Raw genomic sequence first — 20,963 nt, 5'->3', positions numbered from 1 at the left:
CTACAATTAAGTATCCAAACGACAATACAGCGGTCCTTCATAAAAGTAAATCAGAAGATGGTATAGCACCACCTAAAACCTCTGATGGCCTCCCACTGCATTTAAGATAAAATCCAAAACTCTCTGTTGTGACCTAGAAGGCTCTCCATAACCTAGACCCTGCTTGCCTCTTAATCTCAATTCACACCACTCTCTTATTTATTAATGATATTCTGGCCACACTGGTCTCGTTTTTCTTGTCTAAACACACAAACCATACATATACAAAGGCATCTTCCCTGACCTCCGTATCAAATAGCCTCCAACCCTCTGCCATCCCTGGATTACTCTCATTCATTAATCCATTATTTTTCTTGTCTTTTTCTTATTTTTAAAATTTTTGGATATAAGCTTTTTTAGTGTCAGGTTTATTGAGGTATAATTTATACTGAATAAAATGCAAGCTTTTTAGAGTCCAGCTATATGAGTTTTCTCAAACACATACAGATTTGTAACCACTATCACAATTGAGTATGTGACATTTTAGAAAAGGCAGAACTATAGAGGCCAGTGATTGTCAGGGGCTGGGGTGGAGGGGCAGCTGACTATGAAGGGGCACATGGCAATCTAGCCACATATTTTCTTCATAGGTTTTATTAAAATCCATAATAATCTGGTTTATTTATTTCTTTACTTATTAACTGTCGCCTTCCTCAAAAGGGACATCCCAAGAGAGCAGGAACCCTGTCTGTCTTGTTCACTTTGTGTCTCCAGAGACTAGCATAGTGCCGGTCACTAAATGGGTGCTCAACCATCCTTTGTTGAATGACAGTGCAGTGGTCCCCAACGCTTTTGGAACCGGAGACTGGTTTCGTGGAAGACAATTTTTCCACGGACTTGGGGGTTGGGGGGGAGGGATGGTTCAGGCGGTCACGTGAGCGATGGGCAGCGGCAGATGAAGCTTCACCCTCTCGCCACTCACCTCCTGCTGTGCAGCCTGGTTCCTAACAGGCCGCGGACCGGTAGCAGTCCGCAGCCCGGGGACCCCTGACTTAGCGCACCCATTAATTCTCTTCAACTTGGCCCTCTCCCTCAGTCCTCACCTGTAACTCATGACCACATCTTAGGGATGTCACCTCTTAAATATCTCTTCCCCCTTTCCTCTAACTTCCCTGACATGTTTCTGCCCTTAATTGTTTTCTACTTCGATGTAATAGCCTCAAAAGTGGTTTCCCTATTAGCAGTCTTGCCCCCTCAGTCACTGTCTCTGACTGCTGCTACATACAAGTGAATTACATCACTCCATAAATAAATAAATAAATAGGCAAGTGTTCCTGTTGCTTAGCAACCAAACCAAACTACCAAACTAGCCCGGCTCTTCTCCCAGTGTCTAACCCTAGCCACCCCACTTCTTGCTACTGACAGGGCTCCATTCCTATCCAGACATGACTCCCAGAACCTAAATCTGCTGCTCCTCTGTCCTACCTACAGAAAGTGAGCCCCTCATCTCTGGACAGTCCCCGCTGCCTTCACATCCCCGCACATCTGCACCCCCTCAATCCCAGCATGCCTAAGGGCTTTGTGTTCCCAAATTTAAGATAAATATCCACATGACAAGGAATTTAGAGCTATCAGAGCGATCCATGTACTAATAAACCTGACACTTTTCAAAGTTAAACCCGCACTCTCACCTCTCAAGGTCCTGATATACTGAATCTTGAAGCCATATATTTTTCAGATGCTGATAGTGGCAATTATTTTCTCTGTTCCTCCATTGTATTTTGAAAAGAATTAAGAGGTTGGCATTTACTTTTATTGAATTACATCAGTTGACTGGAACTAAGCCTAAATTACTCTTTTTCTATTAAACTGACAAAAGTGAACTGGGTCTAAATGTTTAACAATTTTTAGTAGGAGCCATCAAAGCTCTAAACTGTGAAATTCCACTTATTTCACTGATTCTTTTTGAGGAGTCACTAGTATCCATTAAAGGAAACTGGCTGGGACTTCCCTGGCGGTCCAGTGGTTAAGACTTCGCCTTCCAAAGCAGGGGGTGAAGGTTCGATTGCTGGTGGGGGAGCTAGAAGCCCACGTGCCTCGTGGCCAAAAAATGAAAACATAAAATGGGGGACTTCCCTGGTGGCGCAGTGGTTAAGAATCCACCTGCCAATGCAGGGGACATGGGTTCGATCCCTGGTCCAGGAAGATCCCACATGCCGCAGAGCAACTAAGCCTGTGCGCCATAACTACTGAGCCTGCGCTCTAGAGCCCGCGAGCCACAACTACTGAAGCCCACGTGCCTAGAGCCCGTGCTCCGCAACAAGAGAAGCCACCGCAATGAGAAGCCCGCACACCGCAACAAAGAGTAGCCCCCGCTCACCGCAACTAGAGAAAGCCCACGTGCAGCAACGAAGACCCAACGCAGCCAAAAATAAATAAATAAAATTAATTAATTTTAAAAAAACATAAGATGGAAGCAATATTGTAACAAATTCAATAAAGACTTTAAAAATGGTCCACATCAAAAAAAAAAAGAAAGTTCTCATCACACGGAAAAATTTTTTAAATAAATAAATAAAGGAAACTGGCTAAATAAATTAAGCTATATGCATAAAATATACTACTCTGAACTTGTAAGAAAAATGAATGAGGAAGCTCTCCATGTAATGCTATGGTCAGAGCTCCAAGTCATGGCACTAAGTGAAGACAGCAAAGTGTGGAATGCTTCTGCTCACCTGCACACTTATATTCGTTCATATACACACTTGGATTTGCTCAGAGAAAATGTGGAAGCATTCCCAAGAAACCAGAAAAAGTGCTTTCCTGTGGGAAGAAGGGTAATGAGGCAGACTGGGGCAGAAGTGGGAACAAGACTTTCCACTGTATACCTCTTTATATTTTAGGGGTTTGAATCAGGTGAATGTATTACCCCCTCTTCATTTCTTAATTCTTGTAAAGAAGAGTTTGAGTGGGTACCACAATGTGGTTCTCAAAAAGCCGCATTAAAACTGCATTACCCCAGGGCTTTGAAACTATCATAAAACCAACAGAACCTTTCAATGGCTCTGATATCTACATATGCGACAAGCTTTATTAAAATACAAGTAAATAAATAAATACATTCTAAAATAATACATCATCCAAACAAAAGTGTAGCGGTTATCTGCTTTACCAATTATCCTAAAAACTTTATTTTCTCTTAGGTAGAAAATTAGACATTCATTTACCTTTTCAGGTCAGGGAAATTATCCGAGGTTGTCATCATAATCTATGGTGCCAGCCTTGTATAAAATATAACTATTGCTACCACACATCAGTTCGGCTTGACACAAATGATACTTTTTGCTAGCTCTATATCAATTTGTTTTGGGAAACCATCCCTCCTATCCTCCCCCACCACATACACACACACACACACACACACACATACACACGTACACACAGTTACACACATACACACACACACAAATATTCTGTGTAATTTAAATGCAGCTGTCAGGGTTAAATGCAGGGGTAGTGAAAGCTGAGTGGTATGCTTTGTTCTCCCAAACATCCTGATTGTTTCAGGAATGAACATGAGACTCAGGTTTGGCCAGAGTAATAGGATAGGAGGCGGAGACTGTTACAAATGCAGAGCAAGGGAGGGTTTTTTTAACTTTGGAGGTCTAAAAATCATATAGCAGGGAATGCCCTGGCAGTCCAGTGGTTAGGACTCCGCACTTCCACTGCAGGGGGCCCGGGTTCAGGGGAACTAAGATCCCGCAAGCCACACAGCATGGCCAAAAATAAATAAATTAATTAATTAAAATTTTTTAAAATAAAATAAATAAAAATCATATAGCCCCCGGGATCCATGATTGCTCTCCATTCTGAAAATAAGCCCCAAATGAGAATTAAGTCAACATGGAGATTTTTTAAGACAAGAAAAAAAAAAAAAAAGAAAGAAAGAAGAGCATAATAATGGTGAAGCCTGAATCCAGCCATGCTTTGAGCCAGTCCACCCCTTGGATTTATCAACTTCATAAACCAATGGATTCTCTCTTTTGTTGCTACTTTGAAACACAGTTTAAGTGTTCTTTTAAAAGGTCTTTATGCTTTTACCCATACATATTCCAGAGTTTCTCTAGAAACTCTGATCTTTCTTGGGATTATTTCTTAATTTACCTGGAAAATGCAGAAAATGTAGACTGCTAAGTTTAACAGATTCAGAGAAATTCTTCAAGTGAGCCGTGAATCTGGAGCAGGGCAAGGCAGTTCTTTCACCATGAGGGCTGGGCTAAAAGGTAGAGGGGAAAATACACAAAATGAGGTCTGTGGCTCCAAAAATAATCCATGCTACCTGCCATTCTCACTTCCCTAAATGAGTGATATTTTAAAAGGGTTTTTTTGTTTGTTTGTTTCTTTATTCTTTAAATGAAATGATCCTGAAGACAACTGAATCGAACTCCAGTTACCTATACATGTACATCATTCCCATATTTAAAGTGGCTAATTAACTTATCTGTTCAACAAATTTTTATTGAATTATACCACATGCCGGACATTCTTCTAGAAACTGGGGATACAATAGATGAAGTCTCTGTCCTTATGAAATTGACATTCTAGTAGCAGTGACAGAAAAATAAATAAACATATCTATAATATATGAGATGGTGATTTTTCTATTGCTAAGTAGAAAAATAAGACAAGGTGATGGGAATGCAAAAATGTCGAGGATACTGTACTGATTTATATACAGATCTAAGAGCTATCTTCTTGAACAGGGTGACACTGAAGCAAAGACTCTAAAGCAGAGCGGGTGTAGCCATGTGATTTCTTGGGCGAGGATCATTCCAAGCACAGCCAGTGTGTCAGAGGGTGGGACCCAGGGCATAGGGAAGGGGAGGGGATGAGAAGATTGGGGAAGGGGGGCTCTCAAGTTGGGCTTTGTCACTCTGAAACAACCAAACCCAAAAATAAAGAGGAGAAAGAGATTAAAAGATACTGAAGAATTAATATGAAATAAGGTCATAAATAAAGACAATCTGATCGATTTTATTTAAAAACAATTCATCAGGGCTTCCCTGGTGGCGCAGTGGTTGAGAATCTGCCTGCCAATGCAGGGGACACGGGTTCGAGCCCTGGTCTGGGAAGATCCCACATGCCGCGGAGCAACTGGGCCCGTGAGCCACAACTACTGAGCCTGCGCGTCTGGAGCCTGTGCTCCGCAACAAGAGAGGCTGCAACAGTGAGAGGCCCGCACAACGCGATGAGGAGTGGCCCCCGCTCGCCGCAACTAGAGAAAGCCCTCGCACAGAAACGAAGACCCAACATAGCAAAAAATAAAAATAAATAAATAAATAAAATTTAAAAAAACAAACAAACAATTCATCAAACATGTAGTCAGTACCAACTGTCCATTAGTGTCTGTGTGTAACCCTTACTGCTGAGATGTGATTGTTTAGATATTGGATATTACTGTATGTATAGTATTGTTTGGTGCGTATAGTATCACGTATTTAGGATGGTGTTCATCTGTTGGGTCTACAAGGGACCAAAGCACCCCTGCATGCAGGACAGGACCTTCCCTAAAGGGTAAGGTTTTCATCCTGTCATTCCCCACAGACGTATCATTCACCCAGCCCCACCTGTTCCTGAGGCTTAAGAGGACATGTATCTCCTAAAAGGCAGGAAGAGAGCTGGGGACTGAATGACCCAAGCCCGCTGCACCAGTGACACAGGTGGGAGATCAGCTGAGAAAGGATCAGAAACCTGTACTTTATCTTCTCTGCTGACAGCGCTTTCTTTCCTTCTGTATTTGCTTCATCTTAAGAGACGTCTTTTTGATAATCACCTTTGAAGAGCTCAGAGAAATGAAAGGAAGTGGCTTTCTACAACTTTAAGGGGCGAGGGGGAGCTCAGGAGCAGGAGTGGGAGGGAGAGACCCTGAGAGAAAGTAAAGTGAGGGGGAAACTCTGTGTACCCCTCCCTGGACAAACCTTGGAAGTAATGGTTCAGAGCAGGGGCTGTAGACTCGTGAAGGCCCATGTGGAAATCTAATCTGCACCCCTCTCTATCTGTAGGAACTAAGGACAACCTACCCTCTCTCGTCCTCAGTTTCCACCTTTGCGAAATGGGGCTAATGCCACCTCACAACAACCAGTATCCCCGTTTTACTGATGAAAAATTAACTTACCAAGACTGTATAAGTAGTCAGTGCTGAAGGCAGGTCTCAATGCACTCCTTCCCTCCAAAGCCCGCATCCCTAACGCCACACCAGATGCCTCCCTGCCTTAGTCTTGATACAACCCGCACTCCAGACACCCAAACCAGAACCTGGAAGGTCACTCACTCTGGCCTCATCACACACCCTTCGGCCCTAGATTCACTCATGGCCGAATCCTGTCAACCCCACGCTCTCTAGGTCCTCCAGACCAGTTCCCTCCTCCAGAGTCCTTCTGCCTTAGCTTCTCCATCTGTCCCCTGCTGGCGGTTCACCTCCATGGAATTCTCTTTGCACATTCTCTTTATAAAACCTAACATAATAAATACACTAGTCAACACGGCACTCACTTTCTTAATAGTGTTCAATGGCTTCCCATCATTTAATCGATGATTCTCAAACTTTACTGTGCATAAAAATCACCTGGACAACAGGTTAAAATGCAGATTTTGATTCAAAGAGCTGGAGGTGGGGTGGGCAAGGAATGTGCACGATTAAGAAGCCTCACAGGTGCTTGATATGCGTAATAAGTAGATTCTTGTTATACAAAGCATGCCCATGGACCAGTATCATTAACATCACCTGGGGGCTCGTTAGATAAGGAGATTCTCTGGCTGGCCCTAGATAGACCTACTGAATTAGGATCTGGATTTTAACAAAATTCCCAGCGGATTTGTTTATACGTTAAAGACACAGAACACACGTTGATCTAAAGAATAAAATATAAAATCTTTTCCATGGTATAGGAGGCTGGTCATGACCCATCATCTATTCATCCCTTCCGCCACCCCAATATCACAGGGCTCTCTCTGTGATCTAAGTTTAACAAACTGGGGACACTGAGGCACCCAAAATCTAAAGAGGCAACCCCCGCCTTCTCCATTTTGGTTGCCCCGGAGTCTAGCTCAGTTCCTACCACATAAGACACATGTCGAGTCAAACTGAACTGGATCAATGTATCTTTTACAACACAGGTGTCTGAAATACAATATTACACTCACATTCTATCTTTCATCCAGGTACGATCTAACTGGAATGAAAAAGAATGCATGGAGAAAAGGCTGGCAATGTCATAAGTCAGATGCATCTTACTCCTTCAAACAGGGAACATGGCGTGATGGGGCAGGGAACCGGGGTAAGTAGTCCTGCCTGTGAAGTCCTCGCTGCTCTCGGTTGATTTACTGCCTGAAGTCAAACCCGTGCTCTATGTATTAAAGCACAGTCCCCACCTTTTTTTTGTTTGTTTGTTTAAGAAGAGCAAACTTTCACCACAAAGATACAAGAACAGTAAATATTGATCTTCTTGACGGATGGTGCACCTCACGCCACAGGCCACTCAAGCATCTGCTCCTTACCACCCAGCCCTCCCCTTTGTGGGGAAATAATGCCAAGTGGCCTCCTGTGCTAGCGACTGCAGATAGCAAATATTTAAAAGAAATAAATTTCTCTGAATGAAAGCACCTTTCTTTGTTCTCCAACCCCCTCTCCTCCCAAGTCATGTTGATTCTGGGGCTCTGCATACTGCCAGCACCTGGACTTTCAATTGTTTGCTTGCCAAGATCACTGTGGTTTTCTTGCTTGGTTTTAGGAACCATTTTAAGTACAGTAGCCAATGAAGGGGTGTTTTCTTTCTCTCTTGGCAATTTGCAGGGGAAGCATCAGCTTTAGGGCACCTAGCAGCCACTGTTATTAGACGGCATGGGAAGAGGGGCACAGAAATTAGAACTCCACTATCCGAGTACTTGTCTCCTAGGATGATGAGAAATGGACCACCGCAGACCAAAAGGAAAGGTTTGGATTTCCTCAACAGCCTTAGTATTTGGCAGAAAGTTTTAAACTTGGTTTTGCTGAAATCCAGACCATTCTTTAACTGAGCATGAAGACTTGCAATCAGAAATAAGAATGGGGTTTCAGCAAGCAGAAATTCGAATTGCAATTGAAAGTGGCAACTTAGAATATTACCCCAAGGGTCTAAACATAAATACTGAATAAAGCTACTATTTCTTCGACCTGAAGTATCACCCACCATTTGATGGAGCAGGATGAGGCCCTGTGTGATCTGGATCACTGCTCTTAATCACTCCCCACTGAGCCACGTGTCAATACAGCATTAGAGCAAAATAAACTGCGGACAGTAATTGTGATCTGGTCAGCGCTGATGACAAACTGGGTGTGGGGACAAATGGTCTGTGTAAAGCTTTAGCCCTTTCTCTTACTCGAAGCTGACTTCTCAAAGTGTTGCAGCCTCTATTACCACCACCGCTGGGGAGGGTATTTGCTACTTTTCCTTCCCTACGTATCTCTATTCTACTTTCAGGAATAACTATTTGGGAATCCACATGACTCAAAATCCTGATCCATATGGTATAAGTGAATGATTTCCCCAAACTGCAGGGATAAAGCAAATGTTCAGGTCTGACACATCAGTGCATTAATATTCTACTGGCTGTAGGGATTGAAGTTCAGAACCAATGGGATACAGTGAGATATCATTGGGACGTCTGGGATCAAGGTTTGACGGTGAGGGATTGCAGAGTCTGGGGCTGCCGCAGCCATCTTACAAACACAAGGCAAGCCCCTGCTGGCTTTGAATTATTTTTCTGGTGAGACAGCTTGAGTTGGGTGAGCTGTACTACTGTGCCAGTTCTGCCTGGTTCCCAGAGAGCTGTATTTGTGATATGAGGATGCAAAATGCAGTCTGTGGTCATGGAATGGTTTATTTCACTTTGGGTAAAACTGACCAGTTCTGATAAGGATGGTACTGATAAGGATGAAATAAGGATCATCCTTATCAACTAATGGTGCCTTTAGTTGGCACCATTTCCTAACCAGCTGAGCCAAAAAATCCTAGGTAATTTACTCATTCCAAAAGTGAAAGGTATGATACTTACTACAAACCCTTACAACTAAAATAAAGAGGTATTCTGGTCTTCTCAATGTATGTAGTGAGCCACAGAGTAAGGAGCTGAAACCAGCCTCCCTTTTTTGAGCTGGATTAGGATGATCTCCATGGCATTACAAGTGTTGTGAGTTACATGAAAATCATCAAGGCACCTTCAGTTTCTTGTAAAATCTCCACAAATTACAAGAAATGTCAGAGGGCACATGAAGATACCGTTGTATAAATTTAAACTTAATACGAAATTCAGATTTACACAGAACGGATTTGTATGAAGAGTCAAATATTTTTAGGAAAATTGTTCTATAAAAATCATCAACTCTGGATGTACTAAAATTTACATTTCGAAATAATTTATCATAAATGTATCCCAATATTTCAGCCTCCATAAAATACTCAACAGTTTTAACAACAGTTGCGTCAGCAGACAGAATCTCCTGAAAATTAAACATCATCAAAAATTATTTGCAATCTTGGCTATCCATTCATATTTAAGAGTAAGGCACTAAAAGGCTGACTGCAAACTCTGGACTCACTTGAAGTCTTGTTGACTACTGGGTTTCACTGTGGCATAAGGCTGTGAGCCTGCCCTTCCCATGAGAGGCTCCTCAATGTCGGAATGTGAGGGTTTTTCTCTGGTTTCTCCAGAGAAGACTCCTCCAAATACAAGCCTGGGAAATAGTTGCCTGGCTGATGGCACTCTGGCAACAGAACAGGAAAAAGGGGCACTATCTAAAATTTCAAGAAACCCCTGTTTGGAGATCCCACTTCATCTCGGAGCCCAGTGTCCCTGGGTGGGAGTCTCTCTAACTTAAATTTACTGGAGAATGAATCCCTGTCCTGACTCTACAGGGTGAGCCAAGGAAAAATGGAGCCCTGTATCCCAACTGTCACCAGCCCCTTGTTTTAGCCCTGTGCCTGTTCCCTGCTTTAGAAGAGATGTGAAACCTACGATTCCAGGTTTCTTGGGGGTAGAGTGAATTGACTCACTTCTCCTTGTAGGACCCTTGTGTAGACTTGCATTGGGAAATCACTCCTTCTGCGACCACTTTTTAACCAACTTTACAGCTTTCAAAAAATGGCTGAAATTGCTTGCTTGATATTGTCTCTTCCCTTTGTTTTTTTTTGGTTTTTTTTGACATCTTTATTGGAGTATAATTGCTTTACAATGGTGTGTTAATTTCTGCTTTATAACAAAGTGAATCAGTTATACATATACATATGTTCCCATATCTCTTCCCTCTTGCATCTCCCTCCCTCCCACCCTCCCTATCCCACCCCTCCAGGTGGTCACAAAGCACCAAGCTGATCTCTCTGTGCTATGCGGCTGCTTCCCACTAGCTATCTATTTTACGTTTGGTAGTGTATATATGTCCATGCCACTCTCTCACTTTGTCACAGCTTACCCTTCCCCCTCCCCACATCCTCAAGTCCATTCTCTAGTAGGTCTGTGTCTTTATTCTCATCTTACCACTAGGTTCTTCATGACCTTTTTTTTTTTTTCCTTAGATTCCATATATATGTGTTAGCATACTGTATTTGTTTTTCTCTTTCTGACTTACTTCACTCTGTATGACAGACTCTAACTCCATCCACCTCACTACAAATAACTCAATTTTGTTTCTTTTTATGGCTGAGTAATATTCCATTGTATATATGTGCCACATCTTCTTTATCCATTCATCCGATGATGGACACTTAGGTTGCTTCCATGTCTTTGTTTTTTATCCTTGTGGGGGACTGCACTTGTTTTAAAGCCGTGCTTCCCAATTGTTTTAAAAATCACGAGAGACAAAAAACATATAGCATGTGTAGGAAACACTGGAGTAAATGGATGAGGCTATTCAAGGCCAAGGGCGACTTATCTGACCTTTACCAGCTCTCCCAGCCCCCGCACCACCACCAAGAGAACTAAATAGATTAATATCTCTGCTTACCTGCAGCCCAACTGCAGCATACCATTTGGGAGGCTGAGAGGGGGCTGGGGAGAGGGAGAGGAGGTAAATGCTGTCAAGTCTACCATGTTTAACCAGCCACCCCTCACTGCTCACTCGTCTGTATTGTCCAGGTTAGATGATTTTCCCCACCGTGGACATCCATCTCATGGTCCTGGAGTACCCATTCAGCTCTTCTAAATGGCATCTTCTTGAGGGTCTTACCAAGAGCACCATACACCCAAGGCAAATACCTCTCTCCTTAATGAGTCACTTAAGTCACAGGAGCCTGAACCCCAGACACATTCAGCCTGGTCCCTGGTGACTTAAGAAAGAGGGGCATCTACCCCAGCCAATGAAACAGAACCTCTGTGAAGACAGAGGGAGTAATCTGAAAGGAGCTGACGTATGCTTTGGCGGGACAGTTTAACACAGTACTCAAGACCATAATACCTGACTTGGAATCCTGCCTCCAAGATTTACTGTGTCTGTGATCCTAGGAAAACTATTCTGTGTCTCTAAGCTTCAATATCCTCATCTGGAAAACAGGATTTAAGAATAATTCCTGTTGCTATGAATGTTTAAGTGAGAAAGTAAATGCAAAGTGCCTAGCACAAAGGTGATGAGGGATGGGTGCAGAAAATACTGGTGAAGGGTTAAAATGAAAAAGATAATATTCACAAAGAAAAAAAGATAGGGTCTTAGAAAAAAATGTTATACAGAGAATAAAAGGGATCAGGGCCACAGCTGACAAACACATAGATACTTAGGGCTCCGCCATCCACATAAAATCAGAAGAGACAGATAGATAGGTAGATAGATAGACAGATATAGATTATATAATATGTAAAACAGGATATATGTATAAATACATATAAAATATATAAAAAACAGAATATATAAATATATACATTTGTCAATAGCATCTGACGTCCTTATATGTGACAGGGGTTCTAGGAATTAGCTTGTTTCCAGGAGAGGAACAAAGTTACTTTCTCCACTTAGATTATTAATTAGTCCTTCAAATGAGGTCAGGCATCCTCCCCTATTGTTAGCCCTCTTTTTACAAGACTATAAATAAAAATACAACCAATCTCCCATCTTATCACCTGCCTCACTCAGACACCAGCCCACACATTATTCTGAGTGGCAAAAAAACCCCAATGTGAATATTTAAGATTAATGCGTTGAGGGATGTATATGTGTGCAGAGCCCGACAATTACACACTTGTAACTATGTACCCCAGTGTGTCAAAGGAAAAAAAATTACAAAAGGGGAGAAAATAAATAAAAGATCAATGCCCTCTTGACAGCTATGGGAACATATGTTATTAAACCTACAAATGCTGCTTCTCAAGAAAATATAAAGTTCCTTCCAGGTTCTCCTTAGTGTTGGAGTTTAGATGGTACTTGGACAAAGGAATCATAATTCAATTATCCAATGATTTATTACAAAACACTTTGCCCACACTGACTATTTTGATGTGTAAACATCAGAGTATTACATTCCCTCTATCCCAGGCTTCGCATTTCAGATTTCATTAGCCAATAAAGCCAGGTTTATTTATAATAAAATTAAGTCCTTCAAACCACTGACCATGGAAACCAGATTTTGAAATAATTCAGATTTGTGTTTCTGTTCTTTCTAATTAAGGGTAATATCGGGAAGCACAGACAGTGGGTAGCATTGTTCGAGCACCATGGATTTAAGCAAGAAAATCTGATTATCAGCTCATGTCAGAAGCCAAGCGATACTGCAGCTTTGCATTCGTTTGGGTTTCTTCTTTGGCCAAAGATAATTACCGTTCGTGAGGCCTTACGTAAGTGTATCTAATATCTAAGGCCTTAAAATTTATGAATAGCAAAAGCACACAATAGGCAAAGAAGAATTACTGTATTTATTATTTCTATGGCTTGTTCCACCATGATAATTTCATTCTCTAGCAGTTGAACCTCTAAAATCAAAGTATAATTTCTTAAAGGACAAGAAGTTAAATATGCTGGCAAGGTTTTCTGCCCAATTTCCTCTGGTGAAAGTTGTCTCTACCAAATTAGAAGTAGAAGAGCCAGAATTTTAATAAGAAATTTACCAAAGGGGATTCAGAGTTACCTACTGAAGTCATTGAACAAACAGATGTTAAGCTTCTGCAGAGAGATTTCTTTTTCATAAAGTGTGATTTCTTAAACCTGTGCTGTTGATAATAAATGCAACACTTCCTACCAAACAACACCAAAAAATGTGAAAGTTGAAAAACACTTTTTGGAAAAGATGATGGTGTCAGAGTGAGTACTGCTGTGATACAAGCAACCTGAGTTATGCATCATACAGAATAAATTCTGGGAACCCAGAGGCAAAAAAATTATTGGAACTAGGGATTAGAAGGTTGATAAAACCAGATCTAATTATGAGGATGAAAAAAAATCAAGTTGTAAAATTGCCAAAATAAGAATGCTGAGATCTTTCAAAATATAAAGAAGCAACTGCTTTTGGGAGAGAAAGATAGCATGATTGTCCTTAACTGTAGTTTTTTTTTTTTTTTTAGGAATAACTTTTATTTATCTACTACTCATTATATGCCAGCAGTAACTAACACTTTAGTGAGTATCTACTGCAGTGTTCTAAACAATTTAGATATGTTTAACTCCTCAAATCTTCCTAGTAACCCTGTGAAATCATTACTTTATTCTCTTCATTTTACAGAGAAGGAAATTAGTCACAGACAGATTAAATAACTTGCTCAGCTGGCTCCCACTACTCTAAACTTTATATAAAACTTTCTGTTGTTGGGCTTCCCTGGTGGCGTAGTGGTTAAGAATCCGCCTGCCAATGCAGGGAACACGGGTTCAAGCCCTGGTCCGGGAAGATCCCACATGCCGCGGAGCAACTACTAAGCCTGTGCGCCGCAACTACTGAGCCTGCGCTCTAGAGCCCATGAGCCACAACTACTGAGCCCACGTGCCACAACTACTGAGCCTGCGAGCCACAACTACTGAAGCCCATGCACCTAGAGCCCACACTCCGCAACAAGAGAAGCCACCTCAATGAGAAGACCGCGCACGGCAACGAAGAGTAGCCCCCGCTCGCCGCAACTAGAGAAAAGCCCGCGTGCAGCAACGAAGACCCAATGCAGACAAAAACAAAACAAAACAAAATTTCTGTTGGTTATATCCATCCTCATAATTAGATTTGGTTTTACCATATATCAAACTTCTAAACTCTAGTTCAAATAATTTTTCCCCTTCGAGTTCCCAGAATGTATTCTGTGTGATATATACTCAGGCTGCTTGTTTTACAGCAATGCTCACTCTGACACCAGCCTGAAGCCAAAAGAAATGGCATATCAGGACCCATCAGAGTAGTTCCACTGCTGGCTCAGGCACCAATACCAGCTCTCCAACCTTGGGCAAATCACCCAACTCTCTGTTGAAAGAAAGTCAGATGGGAGCAATGTTCCCTTCCTTGGCCATTTCCTATGGCCCTTGAGAGAGGATGGGGAGTCAACGAACTTTGAGAAGTGTGAAGAGCACACTGACAGGACAATGCCACTGGCAAAGGCTGGAAACAGAGGGTGAAAGGTCAAAAGCAAAGCTCTTAGAGTCTGAACCTAGCACGTTCTCCTCACTCCCCCACTCTGCTCCTAAGCTCTTTCTTGCAAGTTAGGTTTATTTGAGGGAGGGGAAAAGAAAGGGGAAAGGTGACAATGACAACAAGTGCAACAATCATAAAGAGAAGTGCTCATTGGGATAAAGAAGCAATACATGCAGCGGTTCACAGCACAGACCCTGGAGCCAGACTGCCCAAGCTGGATCCTGGGTCTATCACTTGCACTCCCTTTCTTTGCCTTGGTTTTCTCACCTGTAAAATGAGAATAATAGTAGTTCCCATCTGATAAGGTATTTATGACAATTCAATGACAATATTCATAGAGAATTAAGAACAGCCAGGTGGAGAGTCACCACTATGTATCTATACACATTGGAGAGTTGTGAGTAGTAACATAACTAATTGTTCAGTGACAGGTGCCATCAATCCATTGATTATTGTACCAGGAAGTTAAAAGATAGAATCATGGCTTTTGTTTCTACTTTTTATCCTGATGAAAAATTAATGATTTTTTTCCATCTTGGCCAGAGAACTAGAATAGGAACTTGGGTTTCACAATTTATGTGGCTGATTTCATCTACTTCTGTTTTTACATTTTAGTTAACAAAATGTTCTCTTGAGCACTGTAGAATCGTCTTAAGACTATTGAGACTTTGGGATTTCATGAGGACCGTTTATGGTGTTTATGGAGACGCTAAGGCAGAAGTAGCAGAGGCAAAATAATCAAGTCAGTAGCAGGCACAAATCAGCATGAAAAAAGGCACAGATGAGCAGTGGGTCTCCTGCCCCCAAATCCCTGGCCATAGCACCTCTGCTCTTCCTCTGACCCTAATGAGATATACTAAGGAAAAAGAACAAATATAGCAGAAGTGGACCTAAACCCCCATGGCCCTGAGATAGGTGTTTATGCCAAATCACTGAATCCTCACTACAATGCTATGAAATAAAGTGCACTGTGCCCATTTTAAAGGTGCAGGAATCATGGCTGAGAGTAGGTGACTAAATTTGCCAAAGGTTAGTCAACTATGAAGGAGTAGTGAGGAGGCACAGGGAGAAACCACCTACGTGTGAAAAGGGAGCCCAGAGTTCCATGCTGCTGGTGGTTCAGCATTGCACATAATGGTTGAGTAGCAAGTGGATGAGAAACCCTTAACACTTTTTGTAGTGTTTTCCCATATTTTTAAGACTGAATATTGAGCAACTGAAGACCCAAATTAGATATTTTCTGCTAACAGAATGTCAACTTCAATTAAAACAAAGTGAGCTATCAACATTAACCTGATAACAAAGCCAGACAAAGACACTACAAGATATTACAGACCAATATCACTAATAAATACTGATGCAAAAAGCCTCAAAAAATACTAGCAAACAGAATTCAACAGCACATTAAAAGGATTATGCAACACAACCAAATGGGATTTATTCCTGCAATGAAAGGATGATTCAACATATGAAAATCAATGTAATATGCCACATTAACAAAATAAAGAAAAAATCCACATGATCATCTCAATTGATGAAGAAAAAGTATCTGACAAGATTCAATCATCTTTCATGATAAAAAACACTCAACAGACTAGAAATAGAAAGAAACTGCCTCAACAAAATAAAGGTCATATATGAAAACCACAGCTAACATTATACTCAAGGATGAAAGACTGGAAGCTTTTTCTCTAAGATCAGGAACAAAACAAGGATGCTTGCTCTCACCATATCCATTCAACAAAGTATTAAAAGTCCTAGCCTGAGCAATTTGGCAAGAAAAAGAAATAAAAGGCATCCAAATTGGAAAGGAAGAAGGAAAATTATCTCTGTCCTCAGATGACATTACCTTATGTGTACAAAACCCTAAAGATTCCACACAAAAAAATCCTGTTAGAACCAATAAATGAACTCAGCAATGTTGCAGAATACAAAATTGACACACAAAAATCAGTTCTATTTTTATATACTAACAACAATCTAAGAAGGATATTAAGAAAGCAATTCCATTTACAATAGCATCTAAAAGAATAAAAGTACTTGGGAATAAACCTAACCAAAGAGGTGAAAGACTTACACTGGAAACCACAAAACACTGCTGAAAGAAATTAAAGAAGACATAAATAAATGGAATGGCATCCCATGTTCATGGAATGGAAGACTTAATATTGTTAAGATGTCAATACTACCCAAAGTGATCTACAGATTTAATATAATCCCAAATCAATATCCCAATGGCGTTTTTTGTTTGTTTCTTTGCAGAAATAGAAAAACCCATTCTAAAATTTGTATGGAGTCTCAAGGGACCTTGAATAGCCAAAATAACCTTGAAAAAAGAAGAATAAAGTTCAAAGTCTCATACTTCGTGGTTTTAAGACATAGTACAAAGCTATAAATAATCAAAACAGTGTGTTACTGGCATAAGGACAGACATGTAGACCAGTGGAATAGAATACAGAGCCTAGAAATAAACCTTTACATATACAGTCAAATGATCTTCAACAAGGGTTCAGAGATCACTCAATGGGGAAAGGACAGTCTTTTCAAAAAATGGTGTTGGAAAACTGGACATTCACAAAAGAATGAAGAATGCAATAGAATGAAGTTGGATCCTTATCTTGTGCCATAGACCAAAATTCACTTTAAATGAATTAAAGAACTAAATATATGACCCAAAACTATAAAACTTCTAGAAGAAAACAGAGAGGGAAAGCTTCATGACATTAGATTTGGCAATGATTTTTTGGATATGACATCAAAGCACAGGCAAAAATAGGCAAATAAGACTACATCAAACTTAAAACTTCTGTGCATCAAAGGAGATAATCAACAGAGTAAAAGGTAACCTATGGAATGGGAGAAAATATTTGCAAATCTTATATTTGATAAGAGGTTAATATCCAGAATATATAAAGAACTCTTACAATTCAACAATAAAACATTTTTTTAATTGAGCATGGGACTTGAATAGATAGTTCTCCAAAGATGATATACAAATGTCCAACAAGCATAGGAAAAGATGCTCAACATCACTAATAATTAGAGAAATACAAATCAAAGCCACAATGAGATATCACATCATGCCCACTAGAATGGCTACAAATCAAAAAACCGGAAAATAACAAGTGTTGGTATGGACGTGGAGACATTAAAACCCTGTGAACTATTGGTGAGATTGCAAAATGCAACTATTAGTATGGAAGCTCCTCAAAAAATTAAAAATAGAATTACCATATGATCTAGCAATCCTACTACTGAATATAAATCCAAAAGAATTGAAATCAAGGTCTCAAAGAGATATTTGCACACCCATGTTCATAGTAGCACTACTCACAATAGCCAAGATGTGGGAGCAACCTGAATGTCCATCAACAAATGCATGGATAAACAAAATGTGGCATATACATACAATGGAATATTATTCAGGCTTAAAAGAGAAGGAAATCCTGTCAAATGCTACAATGTGGATGAGCCCTGAAGACATTATGCTAAGTGAAATAAACCAGTCACTAAAAGACAAATACTGTATGATTCCACTTACAAGAGGTATATAAAATAGTCAAATTCATAGAAACAAAAAGTAGAATGGTGGTTACTAGGAACCAGGGAGAGGGGGAAATTGGGAGTCGTTGGTTAATGGGTACAGAGTTTCACTTTTGCAAGATGAGTAAGCCTGGAGATCTTGTACACAACAATGCGAATATAGGTAACACTACTGAACTGTGTCACTCGAAGTGGTTAGGATGGTAAATTTTATGTTACATATTTTTACCACAACTAATAAATTAAAAATAAATAAATAAAAGCTACTATGGGGCGGGGGGGCGGGGAGGGGATTGAGCTGTCCAAAATGGATCCTGTGGCTATGCATGGGTGCATGGGATAGGAAAGTAGATGAGAGGCTGACTCTGACTCAATGATGGAAGAAGCAGAGGACCAAGATCAATGCCCAGGCACGGCACTCCCTTCAGGCTCCTGCTAGAGGCTTCGCTGATGTACCAATAAGGAGGCACTGGTGCTTCAGGGCAAATTAACCTGTAGTTCTTATCTTTTATGTTTGCTTGGATTACTGTTTGATCGATTCCCCATGCTTTAACTTTCCTCTTGCATTTTTCTTGTTTTTATCGTTTTGCTTTAAACTCTAGGAGATTTTCCACAACTTTTTCTTGCAATCTTCTATTAAATTATTTACGTTCAGCAGGCATATATTTGATTCCACGAACTCTTTCTGTTTGCTGATTTTTCAAGGACACAGATGTTCTTATTTTATGGATTTTCTCAGAATTTTCCAGAGGACACTAATTAGGTATCTTTTTAGAGTGAAATTTTTTTTCTGGTTTCTGAATTATGCCTGTTTCCTCTAATGCCAGTTCTTCTGTTGGATCTTCTTGGTTCTTTTGTGCAACTGGTTTTCCTTAAAATCTGGCAGTCCTTGATATGATGACTAAAAGTCCAGTAGATGGGTTTCCTCTCTCTTTGTGCAGATGTTATTTTCTTATTAGAAGTTTCAGGCTTCCCCTCAATAACCGTGAGCTTGGTAGACATGGTCAAGGCATGTGAACTGACTGGCTTCTCTTTCAGTGTGGGTGGGCTGGCTGGAGCTCTTCCAAATGTCAGAACGAGAGGGCTTTATTCTAAGACACCAATTCCCACACTAAGAGTCCCGGTCCTCCCCCTAGAAAACCTCACCTTCTTTCCAAAAACTACTCTCCAATTTTGTTTTGTCCTGAAGAGAAAACCCTGCCTGCAAATCACTCCTGGCTTCTCATCATCCTCTGGAGGTGGAACACCTTGCCTGACTGGAGAGTGTAGAGGAAAGAGCTGAGCATCTTTGGCTCAACGAACTCTCCTCCTTTGTCTTTGGGGTCTACGGAAAGCAAGTGGCTCCCCTGCGCCTTTAGACATGAGGTTAGCTTATCAGGAAACATCTGCTGTCCCCCATCCCAGAGGGGAATTCTGCCATTTCCAAGTGCTGCCACGGTGGCTCAGGCAAGCCGGTCATTCTGGAGGTCAGAAGAGAAAGCCCATTTTTGCCACACACTTAAATCATATTCCTACCCGACCTGGTGCTTTGACCTCTTTCAGCAAATATTCCTCTCTCTCTCTCACTGGTTCAAAATTCATGCAAAGAAAAAAAACAGTGATATGTATTGATTCCTTAGACCCCCCCCAATAGGAACATTTTTCTGGGTTTTGTTTGGTTTGGAATTTTTTGCTCATTTGTTTTATTTCATCTGGTTTTATTTTCATTTTTGTTTTCTGGTCTATTCAGCATCAAACCAATTCTTCGCTTTGTGGGGAGGAAATTCCCCATTTGGAGGCAGCACCCAGTAGAAATCGAAGGGGTAGACAGACACCCCCAGTGTCTCCCCAACCCTTGGCATCAGGCAAATGTCTTTGTCTCTTAACCTACGGGGATACCTTAGTTGCTGTTTTCCAAACCCAGCTCGCTACACTCACTTAGACGAAGTTTGAAAAGGAAAGGCCCTCCCTGATACACTCCCTAGATTTATTGTGAGGAATTAAACCACGCAGTGACTTAACTCTGATCTGCCCTTTGGTCTGTGCACTGTTGCCTTTCCAAGGGGCTTAGTGCAATTATTTAAACTTGTTAGGTATTAGAAGCAGTTTTCTCCATAATCTTACATTTTTAAAGCCTTTTGAGGCAAGAAACATAACTGCTGTTTGGGACAGTTCTTCCACTTAAGAAAAATATCGCTATTCAATTTATGAGAAAGACAAACTGCATCACTAAAATATATCTATTTTTTAAAAAAACTATAAAAATAATAAATGCTCACTCTAAAAATCTTTAAACAGTATAGAAGAGCATGCTGATTTCACCTCTCTCAAGAGGCAAGTAACATAACAAAAATGTTCTGGGGTTGCTTCCAGAAAGTTGTGATGCATATATAGTGCCATTATACACACACCCTTTTTTTTTTTTACACAAGTGAGATCACAATGCAACCCAGATAAAGCTGCTTCCTCATGGTCCACTTCAGCGTGGGTGCCACAAGAAAGCAAGCCCAAACCCTACATCCAAAAACTGGTTGGAAAGCAAGTAAAATCTTTACATCAAAAAAAAAAATACAAATATTGCCTTGCATGGCAAATGGCAACATGTTCTGAAATTCCTCCTCACCTCTTTTCCCTTCTCCGCAAAGTCTCCCGAGTCACAGCACAGCATGGGAACCTCTCTCTCACTCTCTTTCTCTCTTCCCTTCTCTTTCTCACCCGCTTACTTCGCCTTATCAAAAAACATCTCAAAACTCAATCCAAGCTAGCCCTAGTCTTTGCGCCCTTCTTCCTGCCTCTCCTGTATATTCTTTTATCCCTTAGTAGCTTCTGTCCATCCTA

The 20,963-nt window shown here is 40.8% G+C and overlaps 1 protein-coding gene across 1 annotated transcript in view; it reads right to left on the bottom strand.

Moving 5' to 3' along the window:
• C11H12orf42 (chromosome 11 C12orf42 homolog) overlaps positions 1–20,963 on the bottom strand; it is a 244,834-nt gene that overhangs the window by 64,451 nt on the left and 159,420 nt on the right. Inside the window, exon 4 of the mRNA XM_061205754.1 lies at positions 4,144–4,255. Coding sequence (XP_061061737.1) covers positions 4,144–4,255 — 112 coding nt within the window. The remainder of the gene's footprint in view (positions 1–4,143; positions 4,256–20,963) is intronic.

This window comes from Eubalaena glacialis, chromosome 11 (assembly GCF_028564815.1).
Source record: "Eubalaena glacialis isolate mEubGla1 chromosome 11, mEubGla1.1.hap2.+ XY, whole genome shotgun sequence".
In the NCBI taxonomy this organism is placed as follows: domain Eukaryota; kingdom Metazoa; phylum Chordata; class Mammalia; order Artiodactyla; family Balaenidae; genus Eubalaena; species Eubalaena glacialis.
The sequence above is the reverse complement of the archived record's forward strand: the minus strand, read 5'-3'. Positions and strand labels throughout refer to the sequence as shown.